General features: G+C 46.5%; 1 protein-coding gene across 6 annotated transcripts in view; it reads right to left on the reverse strand.

The window, feature by feature from the left end:
* The window catches only part of LOC137352748 (cytosolic carboxypeptidase 2-like), a 276,792-nt gene that overhangs the window by 84,024 nt on the left and 178,159 nt on the right, over positions 1–14,609 (reverse strand). For all 6 annotated transcript variants that reach the window (XM_068018533.1, XM_068018561.1, XM_068018522.1 and 3 more), the window contains 2 exons: positions 7,094–7,248; positions 2,469–2,623 (listed from right to left, as the gene is read on the reverse strand). In XM_068018533.1, coding sequence (XP_067874634.1) covers positions 2,469–2,623; positions 7,094–7,248 — 310 coding nt within the window. The remainder of the gene's footprint in view (positions 1–2,468; positions 2,624–7,093; positions 7,249–14,609) is intronic.

Here is a 14,609-nt window from a genome sequence, read left to right on the forward strand (position 1 = left end):
TAGGAGGTAACACATTGGCATGGATAGAAGATTGGTTAGCTAACAGGAAACAGAGTAGGCATAAATGGGTCATTTTCTGATTGGTAAGATGGAATGAGTGGTGTGCCATAGGGATCCGTGCCGGGGGCACAACTTTTTGTTATTTATATGGGATGAAGGGACCGAAAGTATGGTTGCTAAATTTGCTGATGACACAAAGATAAGTTGGAAAGTAAGTTGTGAAGAGGACATAAGGAGGCTACAAATGGATATAGATAGGTTAAGTGTATGGGAAAAGATCTGGCAAATGGAGTAAATGTGGGAAAATGTGAAATTGTCCATTTTGGCAGGATGAATAAAAAAGAACCATATTATCTAAATGGTGACAGATTGCAGAGCTCTGAGATACAAAGGGATCTGGATGTCCTAGTGCATGAATCGCAAAAGGTTAGTATGCAGGTTCAGAGAGTAAATAGGAAAGCTAATAGAATGTTATTGTTTATTGCGAGGGGAATTGAATCCAAAAGTAGGGAGGTTATGCTTCAGTTATACAGGGCATTGGTGAGACCACATGTGGAGCACTGTGTATAGTATTGGTCTCCTTATTTAAGGAAGGATGTAAATGCATTGGAAGCAGTTCAGAGAAGGTTTACTAGACTAATACCAGGAATGGTCGGGTTGTCTTATGAGGAAAAGTTGGACAGGCTAGGCTTGTATCCAATGGAGTTTAGAAGAGTAAGAGGTGACTTGATTGAAGCATACAAGATCCTGAGGGGTCTTGACAGGGTGGATGTGGAAAGGATGTTTCCACTTGTGGGAGAAACTAGAACTAGGGATCACTATTTAAAAGTAAGAGATCGCCCATTTAACACAGATATGAGGAGAATTCCTTTCTTTCAGAGGATTGTGAGTCTCTGGACCTCTCTTCCTCAAAAGACAGTGGAAGCGGAGTCTTTAAATATTTTTGAGGCAGAGGTAGATAGATTCTTGATAAGGAAGGTGTGAAAGGTTATCGGGGATAGGCGGGAATGTGGAGTTGAGGTTATAATCAGAACAGCCACGATCTAATTGAATGGCATAGCAGGCTCGAAGGGGCCGAGTGGCCTACTCCTGCTCCTAATTCGTAAGTTCATATCAGCCACTGATGTGATAATGACTCCAACACTGGAAATTTTTATTTGTAATGGGGGTAATTAATTTCCAATTTTTCAATCAAGTAGTGTTAATGTCATTGGAACTTTTGCCCCTTTAGATATTGATACTACCTTTGGACTCAGAGTTTTAAGTTCCACAAACATTTCTCAGCTATTACAATATCTCAGATGGAGCCAGCAAGCTGCCCCGGGGCACTCGTTTTCTGCCTGCAGCCTGCCTGCTGAATGCATCTGAAGCTCGGCTCTCAAAATGGACTGTTGGACTATCAAACATTAGCTTTGTCACCTGAAGTCCGCAGCAAGGGAAATTCTACTCCAGTGGGTTGATTCACACTGATAAGAGCACAATATGAACAATCAATGGATTAAAATTAGTCAAGTAAATCTGCATGCTACAAGTATTACATGTGCCTTATCACATCTGACACTGGTGCATTTGGTACTGGAACAGATACAATAGTCCTCATATTGGCTCTGAGTTGGGAGGGAGCAGTTGGTGGATGGAGTAGGGTAGGGGTGCTGTCTTGAGGTTAGGAAAGCTGAGGTTTCGCTCAAGTCCTGCCAAATTTCATGGCAGGATCTGATTAACATATTTTGTCTCAGTTTTCCGGCCAATTGAACAACTAACTGGCTGTCAGGTGGGTAGGTCTTCGACAGCAGACCACAGCTGGGGTGCAGAGAGGAGGGAGAGAGGGAGGAGGCATCAAAAGAGAGAGAGGGAGGAGGCCTCGGGAGGAGATTGAAGACCTTGGTCAGGGGACACTGGAAGGGTTGCTGTTGGGTGGAGATTAGAAGCGACGGCATCAGGGGAGATCAAAAGGGTTGGGAAGAGATCAGAAGAGTCGGGCGGAGATTGGAGCCCTTAGGGGGAAATTGGTATGGTAGGTGTTGGGGAGATTGGATGGGTCAGCAGGGAAATGATCGGAAGGGTTGGGGAAGATCGAAAGGGCTGGGAGGGAGCTCGGAAGGGTCGGTAGTGGAGGAGATTGAAGGTTTGGGTGGAGATTGGAAGAATTGAGGGGTGGGTGAAGCAGGTAAACTGGATGCTGCAGGTAAGTGGAAAGGTACTTACCTCCTAGATCCAGTCCTCCCTTCACTTTAGCAATCGGGTCCTGTAAAAGTAGCAGTGGGCAGACCAACCCCCTTTTGAAATAAAAACAGAAAATGCTGGAAATACTCAGCAGGTCTGGCAGTATCTATAGAGCGAGAGATACAGAGTTAACGTTTCAGGTCTGTGACCTTTCATCAGAACCCCATTTTGAGGTTGTTATCTCTCCATTACTACCAATTTCACTCAATCCCACAGATTTTATCCCAGTGGGAATTCCCACTTACTATCTGGAACTCTAAGCAGTAGTGCTGTGCGTAAGGGAAAAGGTTGTTGAAGGTTTTCTTATTCCATGGTTTATACATGATGTGATGCCCTGAACGAAACCAGCCAATGTTTTGCTCTTTTGCATCTTTTTCTGAGTAAACTAGAGGTTTCATTCCTAATGGAGAAACAAATAAAAGCTTGATTAAACACAGTGGACTTTAAATGTAAGGTTATGTGCCAGTGAATGTACGCGATTGCCTCTTTGTTCATGTTCCCTATACTTTGTAATTAGCACATTATCTGTTCTTTCCTCCAAGAAATGCTGTGACATGCTGGAATCCCATTGCAAAGATACCATCCACCAGCTTATTAAAAATTCAGTATCTTTGGAACAGCACAAATTACTTTTCATAGAATAATACAGCATAGTAGGAGGTCATTTGGCCCATCATGCCTGTGCTGGCTCTTTGAAAGAGCTATCGGGCTGAATTTTACAAGTGTACCGCAATTCGTGGCGGCACACTCTGATGGCGGCGTGCATTCCGTGCGGATGTTGCGTCCCTGACAATGGCCTTTGGCGCCACCACACAGGCCCTGGCGCCATTTTTAAAGGGCTTCGAGCCTTCAGTTGCATTCTCATCTTTAAAGGTGCTGCTTTGATAAAAATTTCAATAAAAGTTTAAGTGAACTTTGAATCCCCTCGCCCAACCGCCCCCCCATTGAGTACTCAATATATAAATTGACCCATCCCTCCAAAAAAACTTTTTAAAATTCCGAACTTTCCCCAAACTTCAGCATCTTTGACCCTCAATCCCTTCCCACCATCCCCACAACCAATAGGAATAGTTTTCCCCACTCCCCCCCGCACCCCCCCCCACTCCCACCCTGATAATTTTAGTCCTCACCCCTCCCCACCAGTGTCTCGCCTCGGAGGCGCGCGAGTTGCAGCTGGTGCCCGTAATATCGCCGTGGGCTGCCACCTGGTCCAGCTAAGTTCATTACCATTTATTTTAATGTTTAAGTGAAGGTCCCGCCACCAAGTGGCGGGGGTCCGCACCGAGGCCTCACCGCCACTAGTAATATGCGGCGGGGCCTTCTCTGCGTTATGGGTCATGGCGGGCCTCTCCCACAAGCATTTTACAGGTCCCCCACCATGACCCACGGTGTCGAGGGGCTTGTAAAATCCAGCCCATCCAGTCAGTCCCAGTCCTCAGCTCTTTCCCACTCCCTGCAATTTTTCCTTTTCAAATATCTAACCAATTCCCTTTTGAAATTTACTGCTGACTCTTTCAGGCAGTGCATTTCAGATCATAATTTTGAACACATTTATTAAATCTCCTCTGAACCATCACTGCTCTAAGGAAAACAATCACAGCTTCTCTAGTCTCTCCATATAACGGACGTCCTTCATCCATGGTATTATTCTAGTAGATCTCCTCTGCACCCTCTCCAAGGCTTTGATGTAGTGGACTTTTCACTGCACTATGCCCAAATTAGCAACCAACGAATTTCATTCTCCTAAGTCTGAATATTTCTGTTTTTAATTACCATTTCATTGCTGTTATTTTTTTCCTCAATGCAAATGCAGCTTCCCACCTTTTAAATATGTTTAATTGGATGGTTAACTTAATTATACATGTTAAAGGCCTGCTACCCGACCCGAACCCAATGGGACCCGACGACATGTGTCGGGTTTGGGTCAGGTTGGGTTGCACTTCCGGGTCTGGCATTCGGGCTCGGGTTGGGTCGGGGCGGATTGGACACACGCTATCACCACCTCAGGTAAGTGACTTTAATGTTAATTTACTTTTTGGACTTTAAATGTGGTTTTGCTACAGTTATTTTAAGCTTGTGCAGGTAAGGAACAAAGTGAAAAATGGAAGGTAAGTTAACTGATGGTTGGGTCGGGTCGGGTCCGGCGCAGGAAAAAATTAAAGGACTCGGGCCGGGTCAGGCAAGGGGTTGGATGTGGTTCTGTCGGGCTTGGGTCGGGTCTCATTTGCAGACCCAAGCAGGCCTTTAATACATGTTGCCATTCTGGTTTCATAACTGGAAATACCTTCACATTACCGTCCCACAGTTTCTCAAGTCAGTGTTTGTGTAAACTCCAAGCTCTCTGTTCATCCATGGGCTGAATTTTATAATCCCACTGCCGAGAGCAACGGCGGGTGCGCAGAATGGCAGCGGTCCCGCCTGTGAGGTTATCGGCCGCGCCACTGCAATTACGCAGTGGCCGGCTAACTAGCATAATGACGGCAGCCATCCCCCCCAATCATGTGGTGGGGGCAGCATTGGTGACGTTGTTAACAGCATCTCCTAATGTTGGATTGAAGGAGGGAACCCTGCAAGTGGATACTGTTGGGAGGGATGGGGGGAATTCTGCAAGCGGATATTATTGTGTGGGGGGGAGGGAATTCAGCAAGTGGATACTGTAGATGGAGAAGAAGGGAATTCTGTAAGTGATACTATTGGGGGGGATGGGGGGAATTCTGCAAGTGGATATTGTTGATGGGGAAGAAGGGAATTCTGCATGTGATACTGTTGGGGGGGGTGCATGGGGGGAATTCTGCAAGTGGATACTGTTGATGGGGAAGAAGGGAATTCTGCATGTGATACTGTTGGGGGGGGTGCATGGGGGGAATTCTGCAAGTGGATACTGTTGATGGGGAAGAAGGGAATTCTGCATGTGATACTGTTGCGGGGGGGGGGATGGGGGAATTCTGCAAGTGGATATTGTTGATAGGGAAGAAGGGAATTCTGCAAGTGATAATGTTGGAGGGGTGGATGGGGAGAATTCTACAAGTGGTTATTGTTGATGGGGAAGAAGGGAATTCTGCATGTGATACTGTTGGGGGGGTTGGGGGGAATTCTGCAAGTGGATATTGTTGATAGGGAAGAAGGGAATTCTGCAAGTGGGTATAGTTGGTGGGGTGAAGGAGGGAATTCTGCAAGTGGATATTGTTGGGAGGGATAGGGGGAATTTCTGCAAGTGGATACTGTTGCGGGGGGAGGAGGGAATTCTGCAAATGAATACATTTGGGGGCGATGGGGGGAATTCTGCAAGTGGATATTGTCGGGGGGATGGTGGCATTCTGCAAGTGGATATTGTCGGGGGGATGGTGGCATTCTGCAAGTGGATATTGTTGGGGTCGGAGGAGGGGACTCTGCGATCCAACATCAGGAGGTGCCGTTAATGGCATCACCAATGCCGCACCCGCCACATGATTGGGGAGACAGCCGCAGTCATTCTGCCAAATGGCTGCCTGCCGCATAATTGCAGTGCCGCGCAGCTACCCTCATAGCTGGACCACTGCCATTTTGCTCTCGGCGGTGTGATAATAAAATCCAGCCCTTTATCTGTTATTGTTGAATGTTTATCTCCAAGAACATTGTTTTCCTGTGTGATGTACGCTATTGCAATGGTAGGACAAAATTGATCAAACAGTTATCTTTTGGAATTAAAAATATTCACGTATCCTATGGTAGATATACCAATCTCAGCTTTCATGAGATGTATACTGTTATGAAAGTACTTCCATTTTTTAATAGTTTTGCAAGGATTCATGTTTTAAAATTGTGGAAATGGATTCTTTTGGATGACTGAAGTGATTCCATATATGCTGGATTTTCTTTTTTTTAAAGGTCACTAGAAGGACTTTGGCACTTTGTTTAAAAACACACTTACTGGAAGTCACATGTCTTCAGCTAAGTAAACAGCAGGTGCTTTCTGACTATGGGAGTTATTGACAGAGAAGTGACTTATCAAGATTTACGGTGGTCAAGAGTTGGTTTTGTTTTGGATATTATTTTGAGTCAGTTGGGTTTGCAGCCTGCTGAGAGAAGCACACAACTCATCCTTTCTCCACCTCTCTGAGAAACTCTGAGAATCCAGTGTGTGATAGCTGATGCTGCATTTCTCCTGGAAAGCCAGACTAATCCTTGACTTTGCCTGAAGAGAACTGCTCCAAAAAGATCTCAGTGACAGCCATCTACATGTATTTGGGATGCCAGAAGAGGAACAACTGATATCATTCCATATCTTCTCCTTCTCCTTCAAGAATTAACAAGTATTTGGCCTAAGTTTTTTTTGTATTTTTTTGTAAAGCGATCTCTGCAGAGAAAACCTCTTTATTTTTTTCTTTAACCTGTGTGTGTGAGAGCGTTGGGCTAACTTAGAAGGGAACTTGTATACTTCAATCTGTGTGTTAATGCTTTGCATCTTTTTTGAATATGTCTTGTTTTATAATAAATTGATAATTCTGTTGTTTATTAAAGAAACCTGGTTGGTGGATTTTATTCTGAAATAAAAAGAGTATATAATTGGCCGTATTAGTAACTGGGTAAACATTTAAATATATGTTGTGACCTGTGGAGAAGTGGAACTAGAGAAAGAAAGTGCACTCCGCTCATCTCAGTCATAACAATACTATACTTGAGTAGGAGCCTATCATAGGGTGCATTGTACATGTCCATAGATGCTGAGAGTTTGATGGGCCAAATGGCCTATTCCATGTTTTCTCTTGATCATTTGGTAAATGGAACATATCCCAATTTTACATTTCTAGCCTTTGCTATCCATCTATGATCTGCAAGGTTAACACTGAATGCCAAATTTGAATAGCATTTTGCAAAACAAACAGCTTACCATAATTATAAAGGCTATCTTTTTTCAGTAAGTTGACAATCTTGAATTTGTAGGTGACATTTGTCACTGTGTTCTGAATCCGGAAGTAATACCATTGGGTATGTCTGCTGGTGAACATATCCACCGCCAGCATCAAATCATACTCATACTGACCTCTGTAGGCAGAGATACACAATTCATTTGTTTATAAAGTCCATATTGCCAAGTTCAACAAACTCCAGTGTACACGTGGATCACAATGCAATATGCTCAAATCCTTGGGCCGAAATTTATTTTCGGCAGCGGACGAAAACAGGGCAGGACGCATGTCACGGACCGTTGTATATTAAACTCAGTGGCTCATTTAAATAACCGGGGTGGACCGACCACCCTGATGACGTGGAGGGGGCGGGCTATCCATCCCCAGCAATGTGGCAGCTGCCTTTGCTCAGGCGCTGATGCCATTTTTAAAGGTCTTCGAGCCCTATCATTACATTTAAATTTTTAAAGCAGAATTGATTTTTAAAAATTAAGTAAATTAATTTTGTCCCTCTCCCACCCTCACCAATAACCATATATTTAATTACCTGCCCTTTCCCTGCCAAAACACTTACCTTGTGCACCTGACCTTCCCCCCGCAAAATGCATCAACTCTACACTTTACCCCTTCCCACCATCCCCTACACCAATAAGTTGACTGTAACCCCGCGACTGACCCCCCCACCCCACCCCCTGCACAGAGAAACTTATCTGCTGCCTCCTCCCCACCAGTGTTCCCCCTCGGATGCCCGGATGGGGATCCGAAGGTGCGGGAGTGCTGGCCACCAGCACCAATATTGCACTGGGACAGCAGGCGGGAGCAAGAAGGTACTTAATTCATTTAATTAAATTAATTTAAATATTTAAATTGGGCTCCCATCGCTGAGCGGCGGTGGGGGGGGGCCACCTTGAGGCCTCACCGCCATCGGCAATCTTGGGCCAGGCCTTCCCAGCGTTGAGGTTCATGGCGGGCCTCTCCTGGAGGCATTTTCCGGCCCACCCTCTTCCCCCTCCCTCCCCCCCCCCCCACCACCATGACCCCTGACACCGGGGGTCTGTAAAATTCACCCCCTTATTCAGCATTCATCTTCTCAAATTCAGATCAGCCAAAGAAATTAACTAAAAATAACAACTAAAACTGCAAGTTCTCCCTGTGTCTGCGTGGGTTTTCTCCGGGTGCTCCGGTTTCCTCCCACAAGCCAAAAGACTTGCAGGTTGATAGGTAAATTGGCCATTATAAATTGTCACTAGTGTAGGTAGGTGGTGTAGGATTAGTATAAATGGGTGGTTGATGTTCGGCACAGACTCGGTGGGCCGAAGGGCCTGTTTCAGTGCTGTATCTCTAATCTAAAACTAACAGACAATTGCTTCAAAAGATGTGGGCACTTTTATTTTCACCGAAGTTTGAAAGGAATTAGCTGTGGTTCACTATCCACCCATGAGTCTGTAATTATGGCTAATTAAAATCATAAAGTCTTAGGCTGCAATTATACAATTCATATTTAATTAGATGCAAGGTGGTTTCAGGTGCTTACTGACACAAAAATACATTGTAACTCGGAACACAGGTCTGACTGACGTTGAAATAAACTAAAATCAAGTGGTGTGTGTTCTGCTCTGGGGGAGGGGGGGAGGTGTGCAGTGTCACACTGCTTGAGCAAGGTGCTATGGGGAGTAAAAAGTGCTGAGGTCGTTAGCTTATGCATGCATCACAAACATCACTCATTAGGAATCTGTATCACTTATTCTGGTTTAAAAATGTGATCTGTTCTTATATAATTTACTATTAAAATAAATCCAGTTGCATATGTTTTTAATTTCCCTCCTTGAGAGCAGGCTGGGAGGTGGGGGCACCGTAGAATCGGGAGGGAAGGCAGTGGGAGGAGGGGTTGCGGAGTGCCCGTGGCCTTCCCAACTCAACCTGATTAAGTCAGGAGCGGGGAAGGTTGAGGATGGCCTTTCCACCCACCGGCTAATTGAGGCCCTTAAATGGCCATTAATTGGTCATTTAACCAGCAGCGGGGGGGTGGGGGGGGCCCTCCGCCATGTATGGAGGCCACCCAGTAAAACCAGGCGGCCTCCCTGCCTCCTGTGGGCTGATGTGGGGTGGGGGAGGAGGGGGTGCCCTCCTGCTTGGGCAATCTGTGGCTCACGGACAGTCCCCAGTGGCAAAGCCTGTCCCGCCGCCAAGAATCCCACACCAACCCGCCGCCACCATCACCACCACCCCGGGCCTCGATTTTCCCTGTTGATTTTAAATTTAGAATTCAAGTTCTCTCACAGACATGATCTACTGCCAGATGTTTGGAGCTGCATTTTGCTGTATTGTGGAAAGAAATCAGTTTACAACATGAATTATTCACCTTCAGGTGTGCAGGAGCACTGATGGAGAAGGGGGCAGAAAAGAGATACCACTGCATTGCTTTCCCACAATGCATAATTGTAGCCAACCTTCTGTTCTGCAGTTGTGCTAAAAAAAATTTCCATAGAAGCTTTGCTCGTAAGGTAAGACTGGTATTATTCTTTTGTGAGCCAAAGTTCTGTGGAAAGTTTTGTGGTAAAACTATTGGGTTTTGTAGGACAACTACATGGCACGCAAACTACTTTAATGATACACCCTTCTCAGAGTACTTTGCAATGAGCAGTAATAGGGGTGGGGGTGGAGGTGCAGGAGGGACAAATCTGCCTGTGGTGAAATATTATGAATTATTTGTTGTATTTCTCCATAAAACTGCAATGAATAATTCCAAATATTTGCCAGAGGATTTTATACATATAGATGTTAATAAAATTTCAAATAAAAAAAAAGATTGGTGTTGAGTTTCACTTTAAGTACTGGCACTGTGTGGCCATTGTTCCGCAGTATTGCAGCCTGCTAATGTCACAGAAGAATATCTCAAAACATGATTTAAATATTCGCCCAGGCCACATCACGCTGCCAAATAAAATAACTTTAACACGTAGATGCCATGAAACCACTTTTAGCAGCTGCACTAAGGTCAATGCTAATAACGGGAATAACGTTTAGGCTTCTCAGGAGGTTTTGATTAAGTTTTCATTTTGAAATCATATCCTCATATTCAGTATCCAAGAAATGTTAATTTTCCATCATTTTTTCAAATTTTAATCAATTTGTAATCAATGCTAAGACAAAATGAATCTTCAGCAGATAGCAGGAACTATATGAATATTTATAAACCCACAACTTGCTTTCTGTTACTTTTTAAATAAATATAATTTGTGTGGTCCTTAAACCACATTGTTTTGTACAAACCAGATGAGGCCTTTGGCCAGAATTTTCTGGGCTTTTTGAGGGTGGACTCAGAGGTGTGGGGTTTCTTTTTCCATTCTTTCATGGGATGTGGGCATTGCTGGCAAGGCCAGCATTTGTTTCCCATCCCTAATTGCCCTTGAGAAGGTGGTGGTGAGCAGCATTCTTGAACCACTGCAGTCCATTTAGGGTAGGTACACCCACAGTGCCGTCAGGAAGGGAGTTCCAGGATTTTGATCCAGTGACAGTGAAGGAACGGCGATATAGTTCCAAGTCAGGATGGTGTGTGACTTGAAGGGGAACTTGCAGGTGGTGGTGTTCCCATGTGTCTGCTGTCCTCGTCCTGTTCGGTGGTAGAGGTTGTGGGTTTGGTGCGTTGCTGCAGTGCATCTTGTAGATGGTACACACTACTGCCACTGTGCATTGGTGGTGGAGGGACTGAATGTTTGTGGATGGGGTGCAGATCAAGCAGGCTACTTTGTCCTGGATGGTGTGGAGCTTCTTGAGTGTTATTGGAGCTGCACTCATCCAGGCAAGTGGAGAGTATTCCATCACACTCCTGACTTGTACTTTGTAGATGGTGGACAGGCTTTGGGGAGTCAGGAGGTGAGTTTCTCGCTGCAGAATTCCCAGCCTCTAACCTGCTCTTTTAGCTACAGTATTTATATGGCTGGTCCAATTCAGTTTCTGGTCCACGGTAACCCCCCAGGATGTTGATGGAGCGATTCAGTGATCGTAATGCCATTGAATGTCAAAGGGAGGTGGTTAAACTCTCTCTTATTGGAGATCGTCATTGCCTGGCACTTGTGTAGCGCAAATGTTATTTGCCAATTATCAGTCCAAGCCTGAATGTTGTCTGGGTCTTGCTGCATATGGGCACAGACTGCCTCAGTATCTGAGCAGTTGCGAATGTTACTGAACATCGTACAATCATTGGCGAACATCCCCACTTCTGACCTTATGATGGAGGGAAGGTCATTGATGAAGCAGCTCAAGATGGTTGGGCCTAGGACACTACCCTGAGGAACTCCTGCAGTGATGTCCTGGGCCTGAGATGTTTGGCCTCCAACAACCACAACCATCTTCCTTTGTGATAGTTATGGCTCCAACCAGCGGAGAGTTTTCCCTTTGGTTCCCATTGACTTCAATTTTGCCAGGGCTCTTTGATGCTGCTCTCGGTCAAATGCTGCCTTGATATCCAGGGTAATTACTCTTACTTCATCTCTGGAGTTCAGATCTTTTGTCCATGTTTGGACCAAGGCTGTAATGAAGTCAGGAGCCGAGTGGCCCTGGCAGGGGCAGAATATCAGGATGAAAGACGTTGGAGCGGATGCCCAAAGTTTTCATATCGCTGCCTGATATTCCCAACGCCGGCCGACATAGCTAGAAGGCAGCAGGAAGGTAATTTATCCAATTAATTGGTCAATTGAGAGTAATTTTAAGGGTTTAAAATTTTTTTTACGAACAACACACAGGAACCACGGGACTTTAGTGCCCAGCCCAGTAAAAGGAGACAGCAAGCAAGTGGGGACAGTACTGGCTTCATCTGGCAGCTATCAAGAGAGCCAGCGTGGCGTGCCAGGGAGAGGGGAGCAGCATGAGCACTGGCAGCTGAAGGCAGGAAAAGGTGCCAGTGAGGTTGTGCTGCCATAGTCCCATCTGGGCATTGGTACTTGAGCACAAGAAACGGTGGGGGCAAAGAGTGGGCTGGGTAGGTGTGGGGGGTGGGGGGGGGTGATGTTTGCATAAGAGGTTTTGGAAACTGAGAGAGGCCACCTGCCATGGGCATCATCCACCTAGGCTTAGGAGCCTTCGGTGACAAGGAGCAGCAGAGAGAGGGAGGTCCAGTCAGGCAGCAGGAGATCAGCAATCTCAGGTCCAACAGGAGGGTCTGCCAGTTTGTGGGGACGTAGGAGAATGGTGCAGAGGGTCATGTGAGTAACCTGCTGTACGCAGAAGTGGTTCCCCTTCAGAGAGTGTTCACCATCTGAGGCTCAATTACCTTCAGATGTCTGTGCACAGAGGACTGCGCCTCTCCAGAGAGGCCATCAGTGATCTGTATGCCATGTTGGAGGATGAGCTGAGCTCTGTGGGAGGTAGTAGCCACCCAATGCCAGTGGTGCTGAAGGTCACCGCACGCAGCATGGTCCCTCGCAACCAGCCCCTTGAGGGAGACATGGTATAACTGAAGTCCCAAAGGGCAGAAAAAAATGGAAGGAGATGAAGGGCAAAGTACATTAATCCTTTATTAATGGCACAAGAAACATGAGGCTTAACAGTTTGATACACTATTTACTCGTGAACCCCAAGTGCAGCTAGGTGTTCTTAAATTTCTTACGTGCACACCTATGTGGTGGGCCTCCTGAGCTTGCAGCTGAGGTGGAGGCAGGCTGTTTACCTTGCTGCCCTGTGACTTGGGAGGGCTTAGTGGCTGTACTCTGGCTGTTGAGGCCTAGAAGGCCCCAGCGCATTGAGGGCCTCCTGCACAGGTGCAGGACCCTCCTCTGTAGTTGTGTCTACGTGACGCACTGCTGTCACTGGCAGTGGAGCTGAGGATCCACTGTCAACACCAGCAGTCCCCTGAGGAGAGCTTCCAGAAGCAGAAGACAGCTGTTCCTCCTCCCTTGCAACGCACACTTGTATCTCCCTAATGACCTGAGAAGTGTAAGGACTTGGCAGAGACTCCAAGCACCTCGTCCCCCTCTTGCCATGCCACTGCTGCACAAAGCTTATGGATCAGGTGAAAGTGTGCAAGTCTGTGCACACCTCTGGCATCCACTAAGTGGTTCACTGGATCTGGCTCTCCTTGAGGGTCATCAATCTCTCAATGGAGGACGACAAGCATGCACCCATCAGAAACATGGCAGCACTCAAGACCTGGATGGACTCCTCCATTGTCCGCTGTTGAGTATCCAGAGCTTCTGGAATCTCTGCCGGATGTTCCTTTACCTCATGCTGCAGCTCCAGCAATTGCTGTATTGCTGATGACTCCAGCAGCACGTCATCAACTTGGGGTGCAGCATCACACTGGCCTCCAACAACCCCCTAACTGTCAGTGGCCTCGGCTGTCACATCCTCCTTCAGCTGCTTGGATGCGTCTGTGTTGTGTTCACCTGCTTGTGTCACGAATCTAAGCACAAAAGGATACCCACTGTTGTGAGAGTATCTGCGATGGTGGAGGGTGCAGGGGAATGATGTGACAGTGCACCCTCTGAGGCTCCCTCCCGCTCCTCAGAGGCAGGCCTGTGCCTCTCACCAAAACGCAGCCATGAGTCTGACAGGATATGCTGCTTCCTAACCCCATTGTCACCGACTGGGTGGTCACTCCCTCTCCACCAAACCCAGCCTGTTGTGTTCCACAAGCAAGTCCCAAAGGAAAAAGAGATATGGATACTCACCTTGACAGAACAAATAAGGTCACTGACGTGCTTGTGGCACTGATGTGCTTGGGGCGGCACAGTGGCGCAGTGGTTAGCACTGCAGCCTCACAGCTCCAGCGACCCGGGTTCAATTCTGGGTACTGCCTGTGTGGAGTTTGCAAGTTCTCCCTGTGTCTGCGTGGGTTTCCTCCGGGTGCTCCGGTTTCCTCCCACATGCCAAAGACTTGCAGGTTGATAGGTAAATTGGCCATTAGCAATTGCCCCTAGTATAGGTAGGTGGTAGGGAAATATAGGGACAGGTGGGGATGTGGTAGGAATATGGAATTAGTGTAGGAATAGTATAAATGGGTGGTTGATGGTTGGCACAAACTCGGTGGGCCGAAGAGCCTGTTTCAGTGCTGTATCTCTAAACATAAACTAAATTAGATCCACATTCTGGGGGTGACCCCACTGTTGCGTGTTTCTTGAACCTCTGTGTTTATATAAACTGTACACAAAGACTGACCACTCAGATGGGATCAGTAACATAATATTGTGGGTTCATTATTGAGTACTGAGAGAGAAGCCAATACATTCAGATGTTCACTGTACAGGTGTTTCCTCAAGACTGCTAAACACTCAGAATCAAGTGGTGTGTTGCATCATAGCTCTTACATGACTAACATGATCTTGTAGCCACACCTCTTAAAGATGTACACACAGAGCACCCATGGCTGTGGACCTCCTCTGCAATCTCTATCCAGGCTTGCTTGGTGAGTCCTGTCAGACTCCTCCTCCTGTCCCTGGGGAAGAGGACCTCCCACCTTGTCTTTGCAGCCTGGAAGAGAGTCTGCAGGGAGGCATCGCT

The sequence above is a fragment of the Heterodontus francisci genome, chromosome 3 (assembly GCF_036365525.1).
Source record: "Heterodontus francisci isolate sHetFra1 chromosome 3, sHetFra1.hap1, whole genome shotgun sequence".
Classification (NCBI taxonomy): domain Eukaryota; kingdom Metazoa; phylum Chordata; class Chondrichthyes; order Heterodontiformes; family Heterodontidae; genus Heterodontus; species Heterodontus francisci.